The sequence below is a fragment of the Dicentrarchus labrax genome, unplaced genomic scaffold (genome assembly GCF_905237075.1).
Source record: "Dicentrarchus labrax unplaced genomic scaffold, dlabrax2021, whole genome shotgun sequence".
Taxonomy (NCBI): Eukaryota; Metazoa; Chordata; class Actinopteri; family Moronidae; genus Dicentrarchus; species Dicentrarchus labrax.
Window position 1 is genome coordinate 8,250,049 of NW_026136723.1, and position 26,446 is coordinate 8,276,494.

Consider the following 26,446-nt stretch of genomic DNA (forward strand, 5'->3'; position numbering starts at 1 on the left):
TTTGTAACCAGGCAACAGTGAAATGCCCTCCTGAATCTAGATTATATCCATAACAACCCGGGGACCTTGTTTTCAATACAAAACCATCGTACTGTAGAGTGGAATTTCATTGATCCACCACCTTGTCATGTGCATACCAATCTACTTAATTCTCTAAACTGATCCTTCCCAAGGATTGCTCAACTGTTATTGGGGCACAGAGCAAAAAGGGGCGGGAATTAGGAAGGGTCATTTGTGCTATGTAATCATCTGACTTATTGTTATCTTTGAATTTTAATACTAATAGAACGTAAGATGCAGCAGCTCTAAGATAGATTTTGTGTTCCATTAAACAGTCTTAATACACTAGTGCACACATTTCCAAAACATATCACTTTATTAAATTGTTTGAAAAAGAACATCAGGCAAAACACATGTATGATCCTAAATGAGAAAGCACGTTGTTGGAGAAGTCAGCTCGGGTTGACTTGTGCAGTGAAATCTGAAGATATTAATGCAAAATTTTTTTTGTAGTTTTGTTTTGGAAACAAGGACTCAAAACGTTTCACTTTACCAAATTCTGTTCCTAAGTGGCTCATGACTGCAGCGGAGAATCAGTGGGTCAATATGGCACCTGGTATGCTGTAGACTTTACATGTAGCTAGGGTTGAAAAAGTACATGCCTTTGTATTACTTCACACCCTGTCCATATTTGTTTTCCTGGAAATAGGCGTCAGCATTTTCTGCATTTGTATGGGACAACTCATGGGCCTGCAGGCCTGTCGTCGGCTGGAACAAGTTGCTTTGGCATCAGTAGCAGCTATCTGTGAACATTAGATAAGCTCTCACTAAAATCACATACAAGTTAAAACATCTATACAGTATTCTACAATTGTGCCTTGTCTCTGTTTCCCTTTGCGTCTCTTAGATCCGTGGTTCAGATGGAGACATTTGAAGACTCCCAAAGATCACCACGCCCTGGACTTCTGGAAAGCCCTTAAACGTGGTCACCGCAGGATAAGAACTGGAGTGTGTCAATGAGCTGTGATGTCTCATGGGTTTTTGTAGCCGGCGGACTTCTTCCCGCTGACCATATAGAAAGGTGGAAGTCTGCCTGTACAGGTTGATGGATCACAAAGCCCAGGTGGCCCTGAAGATCCCCTTGGACCGGCTGCTCCTGGGGAACCAGGACTTCCTGGCTCACCACGTTCTCCATTTTTGCCATCCTTGCCAATACCAGGAGCTCCTGGTGCACCTGAGGTTGAGATAGAAAACACATGAAATGTCGAACAGTCCATAAAATTAATTTTGGCAAAGGTATTAGTATATACATATAGTGTATATTCTCCATATTAGTTTTGACTTGACTGTATATTGTAAAATGATTGGTGGAACTGTGTGGGTGTGCACTAAAAATAGTTGATATTATCAATTCATTTCCAATGGCTAATGGTCCTGGATATATTTTTCCACTGCTTTTACTTTTGCTTTCCCATTTAAAAATGTATTCTTCTGCATTATCATCAATGTAACTTAAGTTACACAGAAACACTGGCCCTCTCAGATAATGTAAAGTTTCAAAAGGTTTATGTTTTGACAACAAATTTTAATTATTTCAGCTGTGTTTCTGAAAGCTCAAGTTTTGTCCGTCATTTTTGCTGAGGGCTCTAAATACTACAATACGCATGAGCCTCGGCTGCTGTTGCCGTGCGAGGAAGCTAGTAGCGGTAGAGATCAGAGTTGCAATTGGGAATAAAAGCCATGGGGGCTGAATTCATCCAAAAGTGACGCAGACTGCACCCACCGTTTATGGAGCATGTAAGAGAATTTTAGGCTCTGTGATTTTATGTTTCTTGATGACATGCACCTTGGGAGTTGTTAGTAATTAACTTCTACCTCGAGGTTTTTATGTACACAAGGCTTGTGCCTTCAAGACTTTTTGTCAAAGATCCAGATATTTTCAAGCAAAGTTGTTTATCTTTTGCACTGATGATTTAACTGGGAGAGTTTCATATCAGTCCCTAGCAGTGCTCCAGCTGTGAGTGACGCAACATTGAGCACGTTTGTTAGACCTCAGTGATACACAGTGACTTAAGTTCTTTGCAGGTAAACTGTGAAGAACCTCTTTAACAACGTGTCTCATAGCTCAAAACCTCAAAAGTAAGTCCACCACTGTCATTGGAAACGCCCACCCAGAGGCTGGAAGCTTGGATGCTGTTTCTACAAACAGCAAACTATAGCATGGCTTTCTGAGAGCTCACTTTTTCAACTGTTCAAAATAGAATAATCAATAATGGCGATTCAGTGTGCAGACTGAGTGGGACTAGGAAAGTTTATTTTCTGTATATTGTATGTATATTTTCTGATCTGAAGTTAATGATATTGTGCAAAGGTAATGGAAAGAATAACAGTATCTGTAACAGTGATGAATCACCCTCAAGCACAATCATACATCAATAGTAGCTATTATTAGTAGTTTATGCAAAAACCATGATGATGAAGACATAGAAAAACAGAAATGCATGGCAAAAAAAGCAAATTGTCAATATTTTTGAGGACCACCTCAAAGGTTTTAGGGAAGCTCACGTCTTCTTAAGAGGAGCCAAGCTCCTCCTTGACTCCCTGGGAATGATACTCAACAATCAACAACTTTTTTATAAAGAGTACCAACTGCAGCTTTAATAAAGAGAAATGCAGACATTTTAAAGACCTTTTCCTCTCAGCAGTGATGTGCTCTAATTATAACAAGAATTGAGCCTTACCTGCTGCACCTGGTGCGCCTGGGCTTCCTTTGATTCCTACACCGTCCTCTCCCTTGTCTCCCTTATCTCCCTTTTCACCAGCATCACCTGCAGAACAGAGAGCACATAGAGGACACACAAATGAATGCTGAGATGAGAGAGGCATACTGTTTTCACAGTTATGGGGATGTAATTAGGAAACTTAATGACTCCGCTCGGATTCAGCCTTGTTTAGTGAATCATTGATTGTATAATATTATGCATGGGTGAATCCCTTCCATCTGCAGAGCGCTCTATGCAACTTCTTTTCAGTGTTCTGTGCCAGTGTGAAGACAAAGGCTTACTGCCAGGACCCACAGTCTTGTTTTTAGTAAAGGCTTCATTTAATTTCTTGCCACTAAATCCACTGTATTAGTTCTGGATGCTTTCCAAGAAAATAAAGGAGAGGCAAAAGGCACAGCTTATCTATCACAGCACTGGTGAAACACATTCAGTATTTGCAAACCACTTAAGGCTCTTCTGAAGATTGCTGAAGCCAGCTGTTTTGGTTAACTGCAAACTGGTTCTGTTGGAGTTCAGTATTGAGTAGTGGAGAATGTTTCCAGTCTTACTGACCGTTCTTGCCTGGTATGCCTGGAAGTCCAAAGAAGCCTGGATGGCCTTTGGGACCCATTGGCCCAGGGGTTCCTGCTGCTCCTGCCACTCCAGCTGGTCCAGCGGGGCCCGGAGGTCCTGAAGGTCCAGGAATACCAGGAGCACCAATGGCTGCTGGTTTCTTCATAAACTCTTTCATAAACTCGGCTAATTGCTCTAGTTAGACAAAGAACAAATCAGCTTAAAAGTACTGTTTATGTGATTAGTTTGACCATGGGTTTAATATAGAGGAGATATGGATGTGATAAGGTCAAATTAAAGAAAACAAAGCACCTTCAACAACCACTGAGCACATCTCACGAAGCTTGTCATCATTCACTTTGGGGCCCTGTGGTTTAATGAATGAACAGTTATTAGTCCAACTACAATACCACAGTACTGTACAGTAGGCTACATACTCGACACTGTCAATGGTAACACTTACAGGTAGACCTCTGGGGCCTGGTGTTCCAGGAAGGCCTGGTTCTCCCTCCAGTCCTCGAGCTCCCATTGGACCAGACAAACCCTCGTGACCTGGCTGGCCTGGTCTGCCAGTATCTCCTGTAGCTCCTCTCTGGCCCTTCTCTCCACGCTTAAGGTGGAAATGAACACATTTTTACCATTCTTAATTCCTTGTTGTGCAGAGGTTCTATGTGAAATGATCCTTAAGCAACAGAAACAAAATGTTTTAATACCTCTCCTTTGATTCCAGTAACACCAGGAGGGCCCTGAAAACACACAAAGATTAGTTGACATCTTCCAAGTCCACTCACAGAGGGGTCGTCGCATTTTTTCAGCAAAACAAAACGTAGCTCCACATACCTGGTCTCCCTTGACCCCGAGATCTCCTGCTGGACCTGTGTCGCCCTGTTCACAGAAGGAATGTGGTGAGTGTGTTTACTGTACTGACGCTGAAACATTTGAAGCAAATACAGAGATTATAATTACCTGGCTTCCTTTTTGTCCCACTGGTCCCATAGGCCCCTAGACAACACATTAAAAAAACATTACGAACTTCACTTCACCTAAAGATTCTCATCAGTGTGGATGTTTAAAAGGTGAAATAAGATTTGTCTACCTGATCACCTTTGAACCCAGTATGACCCTTCATTCCTTTGGCACCAGTGTCACCTTTATCTCCTTTGTCACCCTGGAAATATTACATTTTATATGCATCTATTGTATTCATTTTGACATTTTGAATTTTTTTCCAAATCTGGTAGTGATGTTGATTATCTTGTGTCTATAAATTCTCTTCATCTTTATTGTGTTCTGCTTTGTAGTGCACTTTTGCTAGTATTGCATGTGCACTGTTAAATAGAGATCTTATGATTTAATGATCAAAGTATTGGTATATGCTTGCAATCTTATATTAGTTATGTATCACCTGGATGCCTTGGGGACCTTCAGCTCCCACTGGACCTTGTTTTCCTGTTTCACCCTGGAAATGGATTGTAGATACGCTTAACACAGCAACTCTAATTTACACATACTGATGTATCTCAAACCTCTAGAAAAACTGCAACAAACACTAATTAAACACCAATTTCTGTTTAAAAAGAAGCAGGAACTGAAGCATTAACATGACCTACACACAACTGAAAAGTAAATGTCCACTCACGGTTGATCCTTTATCTCCTGGTTTCCCATCTTCCCCATCTTTTCCAGGCTCACCCTACATGTAAACAGATGAGTATGGATGTTATATGACTATCAGATAAACAGATGAATATAATTAGAGTGTTACGGGACGCTTGACGGGAGACTCTCACAGTTTTTCCAGGAAGTCCGACTGGCCCGATGGCTCCCTCAGCACCAGTGTCGCCCTAAATCCACAACAGGAATTGTGTTAGTCTTCAAGTTTTTATTTCCATCAGTTCAGTATTCAATTTTATTCTGCAGCAATAAAATTTTGGATGTACGATGTGGACATGCCTCATTAAATAGGAGAGGATTCCAATTACCTTTGTACCAGGGGGTCCAACTACTCCCTGCTTTCCTGGCAGCCCCTAGGCGCAAACACACATCACATGAAAAAAGAAAATGAATGTGTCATTGCTGCTACACGCTTCGATGTTTATGTGGGGTGAAAGAATTTATGATGTTTTAACAGGAAAAAGGTCAATGAAGTAGCATCAAAACTAAATACATTTTTAAATACTTTTAAACAACAAGTAATACTGGTATACTGGTCCACCATGGCACTGTTACGTGTTGCCTCGCTACGGCGTGTTATAATAACTCGTTGTTATTCCCCGGTCAAGTTAGCAATAATAGATGCAGTTTGGGTCAGGCAACAAAAGTACTTGGTTAGGGTCAGGAACAGATCATACGTTTCTTGCCGTAAGTTAAGTAGGTTACGTTAGTTAATGTACGCACCTAACATAAAATAAGTCAGCCCTGACTTTTTGTCCTGTGTTTGTTTGAACACTCCATACTTGGCCTCTCTTGCTCTTTATATGATACTAAATGCTAACAGGTCACCAAAAGTGATTAAGATTCATCTTTGAGGAGCCACAACTGTCTGTAAAAAATTCCATGGTAATTCTTTGGAAAATTGTTGAGATATTTTACTCTGGATCAAAGTGGTGGACCAACTAACAATCAAATATTGCCTCATTTTGGTTAGCAGCATGGCTAAAAAGGTAAAACAGAAAAGTATGCTAACTTATGTGTAATCGTTAATGGCCATTACTTTTAAAGGTAAAATGGCAACAAAAACAAACACTAACAAACCTCCTTTTAAATGTCATTAGTGGACACTATACAAATGCATTTTGCAATGGTGGCTTGCAAATGATTCACTATAAAGTTCCTAGTGTGCAGTTTATGTAAGCCTTGACAATTCTACAACTCTACAAAATCTCTCTGCAGGAAATAAAAGAGGAGACAGGAGAGGAGAGCATAGCTTCTCTCCTTGTAGAATCAGTTTGACCACTCAAGCCATATCTGTAGCCTCTCACCTCACACTCTTACAGGCAAAGGTCGATGTGCTCTTGGCTTTAGATTTTCCCTCCTGCTGGTTGTTTGACTTTAATGTTTTATTAATCTGACCTGCTTTGTGGCCTCAGAGAACAGCTTGTCCTCCATTAGTATTCCTTGCTTTGACTCACTGTGCAATATACTACATATATGCAAAGCCATAATTACCAGTATAACATATCACGGACACTGTAAATGGTTTGTTTTTTATATAGAAACACAATTAATTAAAAAGAAGTTGGACTTACTGGAATTCCCACAATCCCCCTGATACCAACAGCTCCAGCAGTACCAGGCTCTCCCTGTTGAGTAGAGGTTTATGCACACAAGTATAACAAGTATTACAGTAGTCCATATGCATATATGTCTTATAGAAAAGATAAAGCATCATGATTAGATCTTTGGATAGCTTTTTTTCTGTTCATCAGTGTGAGGCTTTGTAACTTTTGACAGATAAAATCACAAACTTCGAACCTGGCAGATGCGTCTGGCCATCCTCCCATTCAGACAGACCTTCACCCGTCCTGCATCCGGTCACATCAATCAGAACCATCTATCTAAAATGCGCTTTTGTTGTCAAGAAAGATCTGTTTGCACTTGGATTCCTCTTGGACTTGGCCATTGGTCTCGCCAAATATCCAATATTCACCAGTATAAATATTTATTTTATATATTTTTTCCTCCTTAAAAAGAACCCCACTGATGAAGCAAGCTTGTTCAGAAAACTGGTATTGGTATTTTGTTTCTGTCTTGGTCTTGATTTGAACTCTGGACTCTTTGGATTCTGTCTTGACTCAGGCTCAAAAAGTCCTGGTCTTGGACTCGACAAAGGTGGTGTTGACTACAGCCCTGGTACCATGAAGGTCTAAACATTGTATCACACCCTCAAAAGTGAAAAAATCTAGGGGGAAATCTCCTTCTTAAGTAACGATATTGAATACTGGAACAAAAACAGTTTGCTGTTGAAAATCAGAAGTCACCTTGGCTCCATCAACTCCGGGAAGTCCATCCAAGGCGTCTTTACCAGGCTCTCCCTGTAATGTCACACCACAAAGTTATAACCCAGTCACACCCTGAACAATAGTGTGCTAAAGAATGAATGAGTCACAGGAAAGTCCCTTAATCCCAACAGCATACTTACAACATCTCCTTTTTCCCCTTTAGGACCCTGCTCTCCTGGAGCTCCCACAGCTCCCTAATCAAAATCAAAGTGAGTAACCAAAACAGTCTTTCTGTTAATGTTTGCAATATAATCCAGAATCCAAAAGAAACTGAAGTGTAGAACTCACATCGTCACCCTTGGGCCCCTCCAAACCCTGACGTCCACGGATTCCCTCCACACCCTGAGGAAAGTGATTCAATCAGGCACAGTTCGTTTTCAAATACATCCTGCCCCATAACTCTGAGAGTAAATGCCAAAGAGAGGAGGACATAAAACTGATCAATCTAAGACTGCTTACAGGAGCTCCAGGTGGGCCGGTGGGTCCTGGGACGCCATTGAAACCAGGAGGACCCTAGGAACAGAGAGAAGTTTTTATCATCATCACATGCCAGAAAATGTTATTTCATTATTTTAAAAACTTTGGTTCAACTTACCCTGTCTCCTTTTTCTCCCAGTGTTCCAGGGAATCCAATGGGCCCTCTTTGCCCCTATAATAACAGAAGAGTACATTTTAAAAAGATATGTCTTTCCTCTCATAGTGACACATCTTTGGACCATGTCTTTGGTAATACACTGGAAACGGCTTCCTTACGTCATCTCCCATGCGACCAGGTGGCCCCTGAGGGCCTTGCTCTCCATCTTCTCCCTGTAGAAAAAAAACAAACAAAGATAAATTAATTAAATTCTGCGGTAAGGCAATGATATTACCCTGTTTATAGAATTCAATCATATCATTTATGTGCAAACTTACATATGACTTGTTACTGGAAATGGGAATTCACACAGTTGTTGCAGAGACCAAAGGAAGGATAATAAGAACTCTCTCACATACCTTCTCTCCAGGTTCACCGTCTTTTCCAGGCTCCCCAGGCAAACCTTTGTGTCCCTGAAGGCAGCAATCAATTGTATTAACAATTTTGCATTATTAGATTTGATCTCATTACTGTCGCAGCTTAAGGTTCCTGTACTATGGTCTAAATTTATGCCCAAGTTTCTCCTCCTGCTTAAGTGGATGTTTATTTCCTGCCTCCGAACAGCAGCTGTTGTTTTCCATTCCACTTCTAATATATAACTAAACTAATACAGCCACAGTGGCGCGTCTGTACAAACATGTTCACAATGACAACATTAAAGCAGCTACAAGGAACTTTCATTCTGTGTTGATTCTGACTGCCACTGTGGACAAAGCTGGTAGTGTTTCCATCTTTTTCTCGTCAGATTGAGATGGCAGGCATTAAGAATAACTGTATAGAAACAGCCAATCCTCTTGCTGATGGTCTTGTTTCAGGTCATATAGAGGCATCAGTATTAAATTGACAATTTAAAAAGTCCTTATAGTATGTTTAACATGATGTTGACTGCACAAGATTTCATGACAATCCATACAATTGTGGAGAGATTTCAGTCTATTTCAGGAATTAATGGACTCTGCAACGGCAACCATTGCACGGTTCTGGCCTCCATGTCGTCCAATAATTCCTAATAACGGACACCTCATAAGGCATTATACTTTACATGTCGGATACTACAATAGCTACTAATGTCACATCTTTTTCCACAACAAATCAAACTAAATCTAAAATATAATTTTTTGTTGACATTGACATTCTTCACCTTCATCCCTGGTAGCCCAGCCAATCCCTGTGGTCCAGCAGGGCAGGCAGCAGGACACTAACAGACAAACATAAACAGACAGGCAGACGGGATGGAAATGAGAGATGGGAGAGACAAAACACACAGTCAAATAGTCCAGAAGCACGGCTGCTGCAGAGCCTCTTAACTTCAATGACTTCATTTGATCAGAAATTCCCTGTCACCAATCCAATTGCCATGCATCCAGGAAACATTTGGCAGTGTTTAAGACAGTAAAACACTCACAGCTTCCCCACTTCCCTCATTGCTGGCACCAGGCGGTCCCTAAAACACAGCAGAGTGACATCTAAAACAGCCGTGGGGGTTTAGATGTCCACATAAATCCACCACAGCAGAAATCCCCGCAGAGGTAATGTGAAAAGAGACTGTCGCATGCAACATCGTCATACACTTGTCATTTCACATGAAAATCTGAGCTCAAAGAGAAATGTATGTCTAGATAGAGATGACAAATTTGTATGGCTACTAGGGTTACACCTGTTCAGCAGATCAATATACAACATCTGTCTGATATTGAGCTTTAATTAAAATGCATGCAGATACAATCAGTTGTATACTGTAGTATTTTATATTTAACCAGGCCTACATGTTCTAGGTCTCGTAGGATATATGGAGGAATTCAGCATTCCAACGAAACTCTGTTTCAGAGCCTTTTTAATAATAATAAGAGATAAGACACTATACTTGTAATTTTTGGCATGAAAAGTGAGTAATATCGACATCATATTCGAAATATTGGTAACTGCATATAGGCTCTCAAATATGGAAGATTTAAAATGCCCAAATAAAAACTAATAAAAGAAGAAGAAATAAAAATAAATACAATATGTATGAAAAACTAACAATACATTAGTAGATGTCAACAGAACATGGGTTAGTTCTGGTTCTTACCACAGGCCCTGGTGGACCAGGAGGGCCCGGAAGCCCTGCGATGCCAGGTCCCCCTCTGGGTCCAGGTGGACCCTGCAGGTATAAGAAATAGTATTATAACATTTGATATACGATAAAGAACAACATTTTCAAGATAGCAAACAGTTTTATGACACTGTAAAATCATATTTAGAGCTTAAATAAATGTTCTAACTCGTCACTATGTTTACAATTATTGTCAGTGATGGAAGAAGTACTAAGGTCTTTTTGTACAAGTAGCAATACAAGAATGTAAAAATATTCCATTACAAGTAAGTAGTATCAATAGTGAAAGTAAAAGTACTGCAGTATTATCAGTAAAATGAAGGTGTCTTTACCAGAGATAAATCTGAGGGGTTGTGAGATGATTCATGAGAGCAGCGCGGACCGCTTTTGTGGACGTTTCTTTAATCCTTGCTTTTTGTTACATATTGAATAATCTGACCTCTTTGAACATTCAAATGAGCGTTCAGAGAGGATGTCACTGTTCAGTGGAACTAACAACTCATCTGAAGCATGACAATAATCCCCAAATAGAAACTCTTCTTTAATAAGCTTATTGTATATTATCTATATTTCCCTCTCAAATGTAGTTGAGTAGAAGTAGGATAAAATGGAAATACTCACAAGTGCAAGAACAACAGTAAGTACAATACTTGAGTAAATAGTTACTTTTCACCACTGACTATTTTCATATTGGTGCATATAAACATCTATTTAAATAAACAATCTTTATTTGTCACACTCTCTGACCTCAGGTCCGATGTTTCCTTCATCTCCCGGAATTCCTGGTTTCCCTGGTGGTCCCTGTCAGACACGGACACACAGCAGTTAACACAGCAGCAAGTTCACTGGTAAGCCATGTATGAGCATTTCAACAATGTTTCACAATAAAAGAAGAAGAAGATGTAGCAAACACATACAGCTGGTCCTTCACTTGCTGGGCCCTGTGAATCAGGAGATACATTACATTTGGGTTAATTTAAAGTTTGTTTCTTTATAGCCACATACAGTTTAATTTCCATGCATGTTGCTTTAGTAAGAGATTTTTCCACTTACAGGAGGACCTGCAGGTCCAGGAAAGCCCGGAAGTCCCTGAAATTAGGGAAGTAGTAATCAGTAACATTGTCATAATTCTGAATGATTTCAAAGTGATCTAAATGGTTACTTACTCTCTCCCCTACAGGCCCTCTGGGACCCATTGGGCCAGAAGAACCCTGCAGACAACAGTAGCACACAATCAAACACAGACAGTACTGGCAGATATTATAAAGAGTGCGTGTCAGTGGATGAAGTGATGGCTCCTACTCCAGTTCCTTGAAGGCCGGGCAGGCCTCTCTGTCCAGGAAGACCGACCTCCCCCTTCTCCCCTTTGCTGCCCTAGGAAACAGACACAACAGGAATAAAACAGCTTTATCTTCTTCCCGCATCTCTCTGCACGGTTGCTAAGATACACAGAGGCAGTGACAGTCAACATTTAATCAATGGAAGGCGAGCCTGCTCTCGTTGTTTCTTAGATCAACGACAAACCCAAGCTTGTGCAAGGCTAAGCAGATAACAAATGGATTGGACAGGAAAAGAGCAAAGATAAATGGCAGAGGCAGCAGTAAACATTATCCCTCAGGCTCAATCAGTAACAACGGCTAAAAGTTTCAGGCCTGTTGTGCATCAGTTCCAGTGCGGTAAAATTCATTATACAGTACATTACATTGATCGTCCTGGAGGCAAATTTAGCCAGACGTTCTCTGCATTGACTTCTATGTCTTTTCAATTGAAGACGCGTGAAAAATAACAATCTGTAGTCCTGAAACTTTGAAAGTTAGATTCCCTCAACATGTTGCCAATTGTTTGGCAATAGATGGGGAGTGGGATGTCTGGGCTACCTTTGCAGAAGGTGAAGACCCACTAGCAGCAAACAAATGGCTTGAAACCGTCACCTCTCGTGGCTGGACAGTACTGTACCTTAGGCATGTGACGATATGAAAATTTCATGTCACATTTATGCTGGCCATTTGTTAAGAAACACATATTTTAATTGCATCACATGTTGAGCCCTGATCTCAATGTCGTTTTTCAGTTTGGAATCTATAGTATCGCCACACAGTTGAACCTGTTTTTGTGGGGGATACAATGGGTAAGCCACAGTGACAGCCTTGGGATTTTGGTATCCTGGAGGTAAATATTATAAACACAACCTTACTCACAGGGTTGATACATCCATTTATAGCTAGCTTACAGCTAACATCTGTATAGTTGGTGTATTGGCTGGATTGCAAGAGTGAAAAAACTTGCCTTACTTTCTGTTTGAAACTCGCCTTAAGAATGCCATTTCTGACCATTCACTTTAATGTTGAAGTTTCTTCTGGCTAAACAACAGAAACCCAGTGAAAAATGCAAAAGGTAAGAAAATCTTTAGCTAATTTATGAACCCTTTTGCTGTTACTAGCTAAAAAACATTCATGCTAAGGTTTATTGTTTGGTTAGCTGGTTAAGCTAACCGACATGCTGACTTTCAGACAGGCCTAGGAGAATGACTAGAAAGATGGCGGCCACTCGCAATTCAAAATAAATCAGAAAATCAATATAGGATTGCATTCTAGCAAGCTAGACAGCTTTTTCAAGTCACTTGTGTAAGGACATTCATTATCTCGATAATAGAGTGTTTTTTATTGCAATACGCATTCAAATTGAATATCGTCACATCCCTACAGCTTGCCTGTTAGCCAACATTCTCTAACTAAAACAGAAATACAGTACTTCAATGTTCTTCTTCTCTATGAATGTATCCACAGGGAGTTAGGACTGCACTCTATAGCCAACCCACCACTGCATCACCGTTTCTTTGTCACCAAATCACTATAAAGCTTTCTGAAAAGTTCAGCTCCTTGCTGGTCAGTCCGGTGTGTCTGTGCTCCTGCAGTGCTTTGATGGGAAACTCATTTGCACATCACACAAAATGATATGGGGCAATCTTTGTATCAAGCTCAGTGAGCAGACCCCAGATGAGCAGAGGAAAATGGATGGCTGGTTCTTAGTTTGAAGTATGAAGAAAAAAAGGCCTAAAAAAGTCTAAACCAGCCTCAAATTTTGACAAACTTTTAGGATGTTAATGTTCAAAACTGAAACTGTGTAATGTTGGCTTTCTACAATTTTGAACATTTTTAACTTTATGCATCAAAATGGACCAAACCCAGCCCAGGCAAAACCTGATACTCTGGACCTGCCAGGTTCAGGTCGGGTTTGGCTCAGGGTCAGGCCATTTTCTTGCACAAAGCTTGGGGCTCGGATAGGCCACTGGGTTGTATCACTCTGGCAAGTTACCATCAGTAATGGATGAAATAAAGAAAAAATATGTGTAACATATAGAATTCTTCTGTGTCTACAATGTGTAAAATGTAGGTTGGTTTGTTTAAATTATCTTCAAATATATGAATATCAAATATCACTGAGTGCTTTAGACCATTTCTTTTTAACTTTTCCAAAATCAAATTGGAATTTCCAGAGTAAACATTTCTGAGTTGACCTATAAAAAATTGTCATCCTTAGAATAAAAAATAATATGTAATGACGAGTCAAACTGTCTTGGACAAATACATTTTGAAATCCTGTGAATGTTTGAACACAGAAGTAAAGTGAATGATTTCCCTGAAGAATCACGTCATACAAATAAATGCACAAAAAGAGGGAGAATGGATCCAAAACCTGCAAAGTATTTTGTCAGCACATAATTTAACATTTCATACTTACAGGAACTCCTGGACTGCCAGGAGAACCTGGAAGACCCTGGAGGGACAAATAAACAAGATAGTTAAAGAAAGCAGAGATATACATAGAGGCATACTTGCTCTGCGTTAATCGAACGGACTGTAGCGTTTTGTAGAAAGAATGGCTTTTATCAAGGAGGAAATACTTACATCTCTTCCATCTCTGCCGTTCTCTCCTGCAGGCCCTCTGGGGCCCTCTGGGCCAGGGGCTCCAGGGGGGCCTTGGACTGATTTGTCAGGCTGAGAGTGGAGACAACAGTCAGCAAATGACAGTGAAATAACTGAATAAAAACTATGAATATAGCTTTTAAAGAAAGAAATTATGAGACTTACACCTTCAAGGATTGGACTCATCAAATCATTTAACCAGAACAGTGAAATGTTATACCAAATGTTATTTGATACATTATCCATTTAGCAGTAAAAACAGAACATTGCTTGGACTAAGGAGGTCAAATTAATTTAAATGGTACCTTTATATCATTGTAACATTCTCAAAGTACATGTGTTTTTATAGCCTGCAGATGTGTTTGTAATTAGAGACATTTAGGGTATAATTCTATATATCGCTGTCCCAAATTGATATACAGTCTGTCACGTGTATGAATGGTCTATCTACACAACCCTAAAAAAGCCAACAAATAAAACCACCACCATGAATTAGATTTAGAACAAAGCAATGAGGCAATTAGGCAACCGAAGCACTGAAGTAGATTATTGGCTTAAAATCACAAAGCAAAAAGGAAGTAGAGTAGATAAATAAATACCTCAGCATTGGCATACATCTGAAGAAGCAAGAGAAATCAGATAAAGAGAGAGTTAGTGAAAGTAGTCACACCACCCTCACCAAAAGTGTCAGCAGAAGCGCACCTGTTCATAATCTTAGTAGTGAGTATATCATGCTGTCGTTTGAATATACAGCCCATACTACCAACACTCCCAATGTACAGAACCACCTCACAGCTGGATGCAGGAATGTTAGCCTGAAATCTAATAGAGCGCACCAGGCCAGGAAATATATCTAGAGTGGGTAGGAATATTTGCATCTTGTGCTTCTACAAGTGATTGAATATGATGATGATGTGAGACAGCAGAGTGGCATCACAGGCTACCAGTGTTTCTTTGAGGCAGAAATCTTGTCAATTGTGCTAAAGCCACACCGGAATAAAAGATAATGTTGAATCATAAATGCATAAAGGCTTACACAGCCTTGCACAATGTGTGTGTTTTCATCTCAGAATAACACTGTCTTGAAAATCCAAATATCTAGGCCTGCTAGTTGCCTCATGCTGCATTTGTGGTCCTATATAAAAATTCAAATCAATCTTGCCACCATTAAAAGCTTTCTCACTAATTTCCAATTAGGTTTTGCCGTTGAATGATCTCTAAGCACCCTCATGCCCAACTATTCCCATGTTTATGACTTCATCTACAACAAGATGGTTGTATGGTTGCAGAATTGGTCATTTGAGGGTAAAAAATAGGACAAGGATATTGGGAGCCAGAGTCTGCGCAGTAGCGATCAGGGTTGGCGCCGCAGTATCGAGGTCCAGCCCATACACCCGGCCAACTCAATTGCAAGCACGGCTTAGCTGTCCGGACGGAGTATTAGGGCTAGACTAAAAGAAAAAACTATTTTTTGGGGGGAAATTACGAAAAATGAAGTCATAATATTACGAGAATAAAGTCATAATATTAGGTCTACGAGAATAAAGTCGTAACATTACGAGAAAAAAGTCGTAATATTACGAGAATAAAGTCATAATATTGCGAGAATAAAGTAGTAATTTTATGAGAACTGTCAGCCTGTTGGCTCAGCCAGCAAAACTGTTTAATGATGAAATTATCAATACGTTAGCTTACCTGTTGACTGTATGTATATATAATTTGCATTTAGCTGGGGTATTATGAATCTACTTTATAAATGTACAGAGCGAATGAGGCACGGTTCAAATTTGCCTCACTATCTGTTAGAACAAGAATGACCACTAACTTTAATGCTGAAGCTGAAGATCCATGAGAAAAATTCAAAAAAGAAAAAATGAAGCTAATTTATGAACCCTATTGCTGTTTTTAGCTAAAATCGTTCATGGTAAGGTATATCTTGTATTAACTGACCTTCTAAATGTCAGGTAGTAGTGCACTCTGGTGTTGCCAGCTTGGAGCTAGGAACCGCTTTATCTTTAACAGCAGGCGGCAGGTGTTACATTGCATTCCTGTCAGCTGATAATCAAGTAGCAGCAGGTAGTGTGCCTGTACTAGGAAACTTACTTCAGGTAGGGCAACATTCGTAACCTGTTAAATCACAAAAAGTCCAATATACTACATTATATCTACCTATTACTGAGACTTTTAATTCATATTATGTCATTTTTTGTGCGTGCAGGAACTATTCAGTTTAGGGCTACACATACTTGTTTCTATGTTGCAGAAGCTGCCTACTATTGTGATTCAAGTGGCGCATACCGTATTCTGTCCTGAATTGCAATTAAATGGTAACAACAAAAATCTGGCACCATGCACACTATGCAGGCTTGTTCTCTCATCTCACACTTTTAATTTGATCACACTTCCTCTTTGTTATTTAAGTTTGCCAGTTAGCTAACAAGCCAATGAGATCATGTCTGCCCGGTCCTTAACACGTCTGCCTCCAAGAAATGTTTGTAGAACTACAACTCCAATCTGCTGTTTGATCATTTTAAAAAATGTAATTGTCCAACTTGCAAATTGTTCTGGGTGAGCTGTAACCTCTGTGTACTAAAGGAAACTGCTTGGCAAAGTATTTGTTACACTTCTGCAACTCTATCTCAGCATTTCTGCCCTGTTTTCCTTCAGCATGCTGGAAGCCCTATCAACCTGAATAAAACCACAAACCACAGCAGATGCTGAGCAGATCCGAGTCCTTGTTACTGTACCTCGGTGGCAGGCAGCTCATTGCAGCTCTCTCTCTGGGCTCTCTTTGGGTCACAATGAATCAACATCCACTGAAGCTCAAACTGAAAAGAGATGTCAATGTTACTGCAAATATAATACCATGCATTCATTTTCATATGTTACATTGGCAAAGAATCTTAAAGTGCTTCGTTATGGTGCAGTAAATTCTTTGTAGTTTTGAATGAATCGACCCTCAATGGGTGGTTGAGCTTGATTTTCCACCAATGCTAATTTCTGCAGGGATTAAGTTTTCCTTTTTTCCCACAGGAACCCAGCTGTGCAGCTTTGCTGTGACAGCAGCACTTTAGAATTATAGCAGAGCTCAGCACACATATAAAACCGGACGTGTTTGTTCACAGAAAGCACCATTTCACTGATAGGGCTTGTAAGGAGAGTCAGTGAGCATGATTAAATGCAGCAGGCAATTCTCCATCCTCGCTTACCACTACGGAGGTGTAGGGATCGGCATCCAGCCTGCCAATAAGAGTGTCTCCCTCTGTGTTGATGGGGCCTTTGCCCTTGATGGGTTTCTGATCCACAGGCTGGCAGTCCACATACAGAGTGACCTGGTCGCGCTCCACGCCAATCATCACCTTGTGCCACTTGGTGTTGAAGAGCACAGAGAGGCCGGGGAAGATGACGGTCTGCAGGTTGCCGTCGGCGCCCATCAGGAAGTACTCCAGGGCCTGCTGGTCACCATTCAGCCTCAGTCCGGCTTGTTTATTGCCGTCTTCGTCAACAATCTGCCAGACGTTCCACACCTTGTTCACCGTGCTCTTGATCATTCGGAAGGTCACCATGAAGGAGTACTCGTCAGGGAAGCCACGAGGAAAGTTCAGCCTGAGAGGGACGTTAAGCACAGGGGTTCGAATCAGCTGAGGTATCAGGGTACAATGTTCCATTTTGTCAAACTCAAAGGAGATTCTTTTATTGAATGACAGTCAAAAAAAGTCAGGAAAAGCTCAAAGACATCTCTCAGGCAGCCAGGTTATGATTCTCAAAATATCTTTTATGTCAAAGTTAATTCAACAACCCCTCAGCAAAACTGTCATCAAATCAAGCGCAAGGTGTGGATAAAAATAACTTAAATGCCTCAGCATCACTGTCTTTAAGAGTCAATACAAATAATTTAAGCTAAACCCTTCAAAGAAAGAAAGGTTTTAAGGCATGCTATAATATCACACAGTAGATACTTTGAAAGAGGCTGCCTCAGTGCATAAATCACTGCTTCAGTTACAACAATACAGTCCTGGTTAGCATCTACATTCTGGTGCTTTCTGTGTTTTTTAACAAGCCAGATTCTCACTAGGCGGTGCATTAATAGATAGGCGCTGCAGCCAGACTTTTACCATCTTGTAAACGATCAAGGTGAGCCAATAAAAAAAGAATTTCCTGTAAACCAGTAAAACAAACGAAGACCAAGCTCTAGCTTTTTGCCTGAGGTGAAAAAGTCTCAAGTATGTGCTGCTTTCACCCTGCAGTAAAAAAAAAAGGAGGCATAATGCTTGCTGGCAGGGACGGACTTCAAAGCACAGTCTGTGCCACTGGACCTGCGGAGGAAATAAACATGTATTTACATTCAGTGTGACAGGGCCGAGTGGTGTAGATACTGGGTGCCAGCGAGTTACATAACAGCTTCTCAGGAAAGCTGGCCTGCAGGAAGAGATTAGCCCAAACAGACTGGAGCAGGCACATTGGGAGACACCGGGAGACGTCTTTAGTTATGTAAAGTGGTAAAGCACTAACCTGCACACCGAAACCAGCTTTTTGAAATGATGTTGTCAACAGCATGCCTTTCACTTGTGTTAAATAAAGTGCAAAATAGCTCTATTTTGCAATTACTATGCAGGGGTGGGAAAAGCTACCCCAGGACTGAGGACCTTAAAGGGCCGTGAAACTCACAGGGCTACTAAGATGTATATGAGTAGATCTACTCATACGATTTAAAACATTCTTTTGTAAATCTTTTGCATGTCCTCCATCTTTATGGAAGCACAATACAAAATAGTTGCAGTTCACCTTTAATAATAATAATATAAACAAAAGCTCATGGCCCTTTAGTAGGTACATTAGGGGTGTAATATATAATTGTTTTCATTATCAATCAACCTGTTGCTTAATTAATCAATTTAGCATAGGACATGTCAAAAAATGCCTGTAACCTTTTCCCATAATCCAGTGTGACGTTTTCAAATTGCAGCAGCAAGTACGTTTAGAGGGAAATGTAATGCAGAGCAAATTACGTTTTCTATAAATTGTTGTTAATTAATGTACCTGGCATGTGTTAAAAATGTTGATACTGAACGTATCAGTAAAATGTTCACTGACAACGTATTTCATTTGTTTTCCTCCAAAATAGGCAATCTTGCAATAATAACAGTAGTAGATGTGTGGACACGAGCCCCGGACCCCGGTGTGACAGTCCTGCGCCTTGGACACACACACCACCCACCCCAACCTCCTCCTTGCGGCTATCAGCTGTATGACTCCGGACTTTTGTCAAGTCAGAGAAAGTAACTCTAGTGATGTCATAATGATGTCACCAGGGTTTTCTGAGCTTGGTTTTGAGATTACAAATCCATCCTTTGTTCATCTGGAGGTGTGGAATTTGAAAGATGAGCATTGGGTTGCATTATGGGAAATGTAGGATTCAGTATTGTTAAAAAAAATGACTGCTACTCGGGATATCAAGTCTTGGGCTTCACTGCTTTGATTTTGAATAAGTAAAAAGAAAATCAGATTCTTGCCAGTCGCCAAACTTTAGCAAAGTAAAATATAAAAATTGCTGTCGATTTTCTGTTTAGACTACTGGATTATTTGATAAACTGAAATATTGCCTTATCTTCAAAGGGCATGGGGTGTCTCACTCGGGACTCAAGGCCTATTTTTGCCCAAGGGTCCCTGAGCAGGTTAATCTAGCCATGTTGCAACAACTAACCTTAATTTAATTACAAACTTAAATCTTAGCAGGAATTCAGTACTGTCTTCTTTCAGTCTAAAAGGACTACAAACAACAGAAGATAAATCATTACCAAAGGCATGGTGAAATATGTCTCTTTACTGTAGATTTCCTGGAGATACGAAGGGCTTTTAGTTAAGTCCCAAAAAAAAAAGGTGCTTTTCCAATCCCACACCCACACGTACAAAAAAATACCTCTACTCTGCCTTTGTGTCTAAGAGATGCCAAATATGTTCAGACATGTTTTTCTTTACCAATTATATGCTGCTCGCCACGCAACATCTGTGCCGGACCTATAATAATGCAACACCTGCATCAGGAGACCACTGCTGCCTCTCAAGATTTGTGTGTCTTTTTATCTGTTTTCTTTTAAACCCTCTTTACTGTACTTACATGGTTGGAATTTGGAAGTTGGCCTCCCTGTCGAGGCGGTAGGCCACCTGGAGGGGAGTGGAGCCGTCCACCTTCCTCACACCTTTCAGAGGGATCACATCCAGCTGGAACTGGGTGATCAGATCAAAACCTATGAAGGATAACATACATGGGGTACATGATCACGTATGTATATAATAATGATCATCATCTACAGTATTTGTGCAGCAGGAGTCATCCTTAGTGTTATAATACAATAACAAAATGCTACTACATTTACAGGGCCAAACGCCACAGGAGCTTTATGTTTTTATCTTTAAGAATAATTCATTTTCAGGTCATGGAAAGGTACTACTATGATACAACATACAATAAGGAGCTTGTTTCATGGAGATCGTATAGTGTTTTGTAATCTTGATAAAACAAATGAGCTATGGTAACATGGTAACACTAGCATGCTAACATGCTCACAAGGACAATGCTAACATGCTAATGTTTATAGTAGGTTTAGTTTAGCATTTGCGAATTAGCAAGAAACAAAAAGTACAGCTCAAGCTGATAGGAATGCCATTAGTTTTTCAGGCGGGCTAATTAGTCTTAACCTTAAACCAAAGTATTGCACAAATTGGATTTTTGACCCCTTGGTGGCGCTACATAAAAAGTCAGGAATTCACCAAAATGATTGCAGTTTATCCTGAGGGGACCCAACACCACAAATCTCAACCGAATGGTGGCGCTAGAAGAAAAGCCAGAGGATTTCCAAAGACATCAGCATTCGTCCTGTGTGGACCATGAAGGTCTGTGTATAATTTCACAGTAATTCATCAGATAGTTGTATTTCAGTACTGCAGCATTTTGTCATGATAAATAGTGTCATTATCTCACAGTTATCATGAATGTATGATAAAGTTTAAGATGAGAAATGAGGAAACAAAACAGGAAACAGTGAATCCCATGTGAAATAAACTACTTCTCTATTTAACAATGACTTCAACCCACAGAGCAGAATGAGTGCAGATGTGCGTGAACAGGGCAGAGGTGAGCAATTACAATCTTGCTGAGTTCGAATTGTTCCAACTAAAATTCTGTATAGCTCAAGTGGAACATTTTATTTGCCTCATTTGAAATCTAGAGGTGTCTTGAGGCATTAGGCAGCCCACCCTGTTCAACTAATTAAACTCACCACCTTCCTCTGGTTAGTCTATTTTCTCTTTTAGGGATTTTCGGGGCTTAGGCTTCTGGTTTTACAACAGCTTCAACTGCTGCTCTAACTTTTGTTTGACTACAGCCCAACTGTAGGTCATTACCTGGAAGGTCATCTTGTCCACCTCTCATTGGTGGGCAGACGCTATCGCCATCCAACCGGTTGAGGTCTAGTTCTGATAGGATGAAAAGGAGAAAAAAAGCAATAATCTTGTTACACCTGTTCTTTGTTGAAAATGCAATATATTACCAGTTGAATTCAGTTGGCGTATTCCAGCAGACAGATACATGGATAAAGCAAGGTCTTTAATGTCAGAGTGGTGCATTTTTAATGCAAGTTTCTCTTACAACTACACATATAGTGTTTCATGTATTGACACATTCCAAAGCATGAACACAGACTAATCAACATGGTATTTGAGATTTATAATGCAGACGGCTCAGACTCCCCCTCGTGATCCAAATATGTCATCAGAGATGGAAACATAATGTTGATAAATACGGCAGCTAGTGTTGCATGACTGCGGCCAAAGCCATATGTCATCAGTAACATTTTATTGGCGAAGGTCAATATGGCAGGTGAACCAATTTCCTTTTTATTTATGTGTATGATTTATCAAGATGGAAGTCTCCTTTGGTGGAAACTGCAACCTGCAATACATCACACTGCCATTTGATTTCAGCTTTCATCATTACTGTTTTTTTTTTTAAATCTATACTTTTGTGTTGGGGTTTTTGTTTCGTTAATCTACAAAATAAAAGCCTGGCCTTTTTCATTGCCAATAATAAACAGATGTGAATTCAGAAAAGCTTATACTCAGAATCATAATGACAGATGTTTAGTACACATTTGGTACACAAATTGGATGGATCGTCATTTGAGTATTTCATATACTGGAAAATCTATTCCTGGCATGTGTCAGAAGAGGGCGCTACCCCTGAACAGCTACACTGCTGTTACGAAGGGGAAAAACCTCTCAGAAACCTCCATGAAACAAAGATGGTGATAGCCAGAGGGCCTTCTCAGTCAATAACCTGAGTCAGCTCATTTACAGTGAGCAGCTTGAACACAACACATCTGGAAGCCGTTCCCAGATCCCACATAACCGCTGAGAAATGAGATAAAGTGGTGAGACGGTATTTATAATCCCATATTTACCACCACTAAACACTTATCTGACTTTGCATGTGGGCCTCAAGTTGTTAAAGTTACTGCTTGCCGCTGCATTACGCTCAGAAAGCCAGTCATTAGTGCAATGAGCGGGCGATGAACCACAATTACGATGTCACATGCACTTGCATGTGTGCGCTGTGACAATGAGACAAATTTAAACAAAGCAGTACACCTACTGTATCTGGCACTCACTGGACGTCCATGTTAGTGTTACTGTGTCCCCAGACAACAGCAGAGAATGGGCTTGTTGTGATTATCAGAAGGGACATTTAATCTGATTTAATCCTACGACACAGACCAGCTCTTTGTGTCTGCTATTTCTGGCCTTTGCTTTGTGAGTTCTGATAAAGAGAATGACCTAGCAACAGTCAACATCAACCTGAGTCCTCTTTGTCTGTGTTTACAGAACAAACTGTTTCACAATAATGGTGACGTTCATGCAATATACGGTACACTGATTTTGTGATGTGTCAATGATTGAGCATTGCACTGTGGGTGACTTACGTCCAAGTGCTGGAGCGAGGAGGAGGGACAGCAGAGCCATGCAGACAGGGGAACACGCTGACATCGACAGACGCCACGGTTGCTTTCTGGTGAGGAATGATGGAGAAAATCAGCATTCACTCATGCATCTAATTCTCTTTGACAGTTTCTTTGAGTCTGAATCAATAAAACACCACAGGGATGACATGGAGCGCTTTGCCGTTGTCCTCTGTGCTCATCCTGAACACAAAATGAAAATAAAAAGTTTACGCCTTTCCTTCAGATTCATCCAGTGAAGATAAAAAGATTACTGTAAGTGGAATATGAGAGTAAATGCTTAGTGAGTCATGATATCACGTAGAGGTGGAACGGTTGCTTGACAAATACATTTTTCAGTACAGATGCCACATGCCCTACCAGATTCATATCTATTGGCAGAAATGGAACATGATATAATATAATTATGTTTACATCAGTGTATATTCACCTGAATATAGGAATTGTTATGTTTTTGTCACCTTAGAATGAGTCATTTATATCTACAAATGCCACGGGTCGCCTTCCATGGAGTCCACTATGTTGAACCGCCATGTCTCTACAAAAGCCCAGAAGGGACAAACCAAACACTGGCTCTCAATAGGTGTTTCAATATAGTGTTTCTTTGTTATTTTGAGGCCACCATAGTGTCTCCTTCGTGCTTGGTAACAGATGGTGACCAAGGGAGTTGCAACTACATCGCAAATGCTTCTAAATCCTACACATTAGTCTTTTGAGCTTTGTTAGCCTCTTTTAGGTCATTGTTTGGGCTTTACAACCTGCAACTTCACCCTCATCAACCTCGTTTCCAGCCACAGCAGACACCTGTTTCCAGCGATAAAGCTCTAATTGAAGCCACTGTACAGAACCTGCTCAGCACCAAACAGCAGACAGACACAGTTAGAGGCTAGCTGGTGAATCTAGTGGAGCATTTAACAGCTAAAGAGCCAGACATTTCCCGTAGGACTTGGTGGAGACCAACAACGGAGCTATAATTTCAAGAGGACCCAAATAAGTGATAATGAACAACTCAGCTCTATCAGCTGGCACCTTTAAGTCAAGTTTTTGTAAATGAACACAAGTTGCTGTAGTTGTATTGTGCCAGTAAAAGTTTTAAAATGTTGCCTGAATTGCATTCAAGGCAAGGCAAAATGGCTCATTCTAAGGTAACAAAAACACAAAGATTCCTGTATTCAGGTGATTATACACTAATGAAAACATACTTATGAATATTATATTTCATTTCTGCCAATAGATCCTCCTAAACATTATATACTGGACCTTTAAAGGTGGATGATAAATGAGTAATAGCCATTCAGCATTTCCAAGGTGATCTTACACAGCAGTACAAGTGTCTAAGCAGTGGTACATTTTGTCCACACTTTCACAAACGTTAGCACACTCTGCTCCTATAGCTTCTTTTATGTGTGTTGTGACAGCTTTCCACAGCAATTCCAAATCCACCATCAACATGAGTGATAGTGATAGTGAGGACTCTTTTCCAAAAGGCAAAGGTTGCAGCTCGTCAATCTGAGAAATGAATGAGGTAGAGGTGGTGTTACTGAGGCCATAACCCACCTTCAGTGTGTGAACTCTTTTGCAAATGTGCGTGTTTGCTTGAGGAGTATGAGTGCATGTGTGTGTGAGTGCAGTGTCAGAGAAATAACTAATGGCTAAGTCAGCAAGGTCTCTTCAGAGAAGGCGTAGGGCTCTTACACAATGCCCTTCGCGTTAAAGGAGCATCTTCGGAGCCCCAGTGGGATTGGCTGTCTGCCTTCCATGCCGATCCATCTACAGTCTAGACTGGTGCAACGGCACGTCACTGATGAAATGTGACAAGAAGGAAACTACTGTTGAACCTTTAAAATTTACAAACCCGTAGTTATTTAGGAATTGTGTGACATTTTGGGAAATACGCTTATTGGCTTGCATGATTCACTGTTAATAATAACATGGAAACCATCTGAAGATTGCTGGGTTTAAAAGGTTGACAGCTGTCTCAAAGTAGACTTTAAGCTGCAGGCACTGCTCCTTAAATGTATATTTGCCACCGTACAACATGAAATGCTGTCAAACAAGCACCCATATCACCTTTACTGTAAGTATAAATGTGTGTAATGTGCATCCTGCAAGATTAAAGGTCCTGTTGTGGTTTCACACATGGAGAGATACTTAGTGCTTAGATGAACAAAATACTTGCAAACACAAAAGGAAAATCCCCAAATATATTCCAGTAAATATCCCGTCATGAAATCAATCAGTTACGTTAATTAGGTAATGACATGTCATCTACTTTAATTCCTGATATTCATCAACATTCGATAGGACTTTCCCTTCGCTGCCACCCATGTTGTGATGTCTCTTAGGTTCTCCCAGGATGCTGAAAGTGAGCCAACACTCCTGCTCTCTCATTTGTCTTAATTACCCCAAAATGGATCACCGTTGAGAGTGAAGCAATCAGCTGTACAATTCAGTCATGTTAAAGTTGACTGTGGCAGAAAACATGTGGACAAAACAAATCTTGATGATGTTGTGGTAGGCGTTAATCAAATGTTCATTCAGTCTCAGGCTTTGTCCCGGCAAATTAAATGGAAAGACTGAAGGGCTAAAGACCGGAAGCTTGGTGTTTATCACTTAAGCGCTTTTTTCCTTTTTACTTTGTTGAAAATGTCACGCACAGTAGAGGTTTATAGGCTGGAAGTGTGCGTGTGTGGGCCAGATTAAAAGGCAAATGGCCAGCTTCTTTAATCTATGCTAAACTAAAGATCTTATTGCACAAAGTCACTAAGAGTGCTGCACAGAGAAAAAATTTAAATGTTTCCTTCTTCTACATGAAGATTAAACACATTTCTAGTGAACACCCAGTATGAAATGGGTCTTCATTATTATGGAATGTATGCAAAAAGCTCAAAGACAAAGATCGCTGACGCAGAAATCCGACGTGAGATACTCACCTCTTCGAACCAGAGCTGTGGAAGGCCATGTTTAACTCCCCTCCTTGATGGGAGACAAGACAGGCTCAACAAAGAGGCGCAGCGGTGAGATGCAGGAGCAGAAGGAGCCACAGATATGAAATTCCCCCCTGAAGTCAGTCCTACCTGTGCATGTTGAGGACTGACGGAGAGAAGCGGCGGAGGAGATGCTCAAGCATTTTCTGAGGACACATAAAAGTTTGTTCAATGGGTTCCTATTGGCCAGGAGTTCTTCAGGAGGTGGTGACTACTTTTTATTACCAACACTTAAAAAGATGCAGAAGCCCATGGGCCCTTCATGTGTAACCCCCCTCCCTGCTTCTTTTCTTTTACGGTGCCTCCTAATGACACGTATGCCTGTATGTAATTCTCTTAATAATTATCGTCAGGATAGGGAAGAAGCAGCCAGTGAGTGGTGAAATGTGGATTTCATAATCACGTGTACTCATCAGTGTAGCTGAAGAATGCATGTTAGCCTGTAGTGTTGACA

General features: G+C 40.5%; 1 protein-coding gene across 3 annotated transcripts; it reads right to left on the bottom strand.

Moving 5' to 3' along the window:
- Positions 1 to 353: 353 nt before the first annotated feature.
- LOC127357336 (collagen alpha-3(IX) chain) lies at positions 354 to 26,104 on the bottom strand. 3 transcript variants are annotated; one of them, XM_051389457.1, is made up of 38 exons: positions 25,939 to 26,103; positions 22,970 to 23,055; positions 21,396 to 21,467; positions 20,110 to 20,239; positions 17,201 to 17,597; positions 16,739 to 16,819; positions 14,591 to 14,608; positions 13,974 to 14,063; positions 13,807 to 13,842; positions 11,368 to 11,439; positions 11,232 to 11,276; positions 11,119 to 11,154; positions 10,983 to 11,006; positions 10,813 to 10,866; positions 10,042 to 10,113; positions 9,376 to 9,414; positions 9,112 to 9,168; positions 8,330 to 8,383; positions 8,090 to 8,143; positions 7,932 to 7,985; positions 7,796 to 7,849; positions 7,625 to 7,678; positions 7,477 to 7,530; positions 7,316 to 7,369; positions 6,584 to 6,637; positions 5,318 to 5,362; positions 5,126 to 5,179; positions 4,975 to 5,028; positions 4,741 to 4,794; positions 4,432 to 4,503; positions 4,302 to 4,337; positions 4,176 to 4,220; positions 4,049 to 4,081; positions 3,799 to 3,945; positions 3,648 to 3,702; positions 3,336 to 3,530; positions 2,742 to 2,828; positions 354 to 1,234 (listed from the first exon to the last, which is right to left on the bottom strand). In XM_051389457.1, exons 1-38 carry the CDS (start codon positions 25,965 to 25,967, stop codon positions 1,032 to 1,034), a joined length of 2,850 nt encoding a protein of 949 aa, XP_051245417.1. In that variant the 5' UTR covers positions 25,968 to 26,103; the 3' UTR covers positions 354 to 1,031. The 3 variants fall into 3 exon arrangements, with proteins under 3 accessions (XP_051245417.1, XP_051245419.1, XP_051245418.1); XM_051389459.1 differs by lacking the exon at positions 9,376 to 9,414 and having other exon boundaries at positions 25,939 to 26,104; XM_051389458.1 differs by lacking the exon at positions 14,591 to 14,608.
- Positions 26,105 to 26,446: the final 342 nt, after the last annotated feature.

Bases quoted from the DNA above. Each gene is read 5' to 3' on its own strand.
- LOC127357336 (XM_051389457.1), bottom strand. From the start codon at position 25,967: ATGGCCTTCCACAGCTCTGGTTCGAAGAG. The intron at 11,277-11,367 runs GTAGGAGCCATC...TGTTGTCTGCAG, and splicing joins CCGGCCTTCAAGGAACTGGA to GGTTCTTCTGGCCCAATGGG. The intron at 8,144-8,329 runs GTATGTGAGAGA...TTTTTTCTACAG, and splicing joins ACGGTGAACCTGGAGAGAAG to GGAGAAGATGGAGAGCAAGG.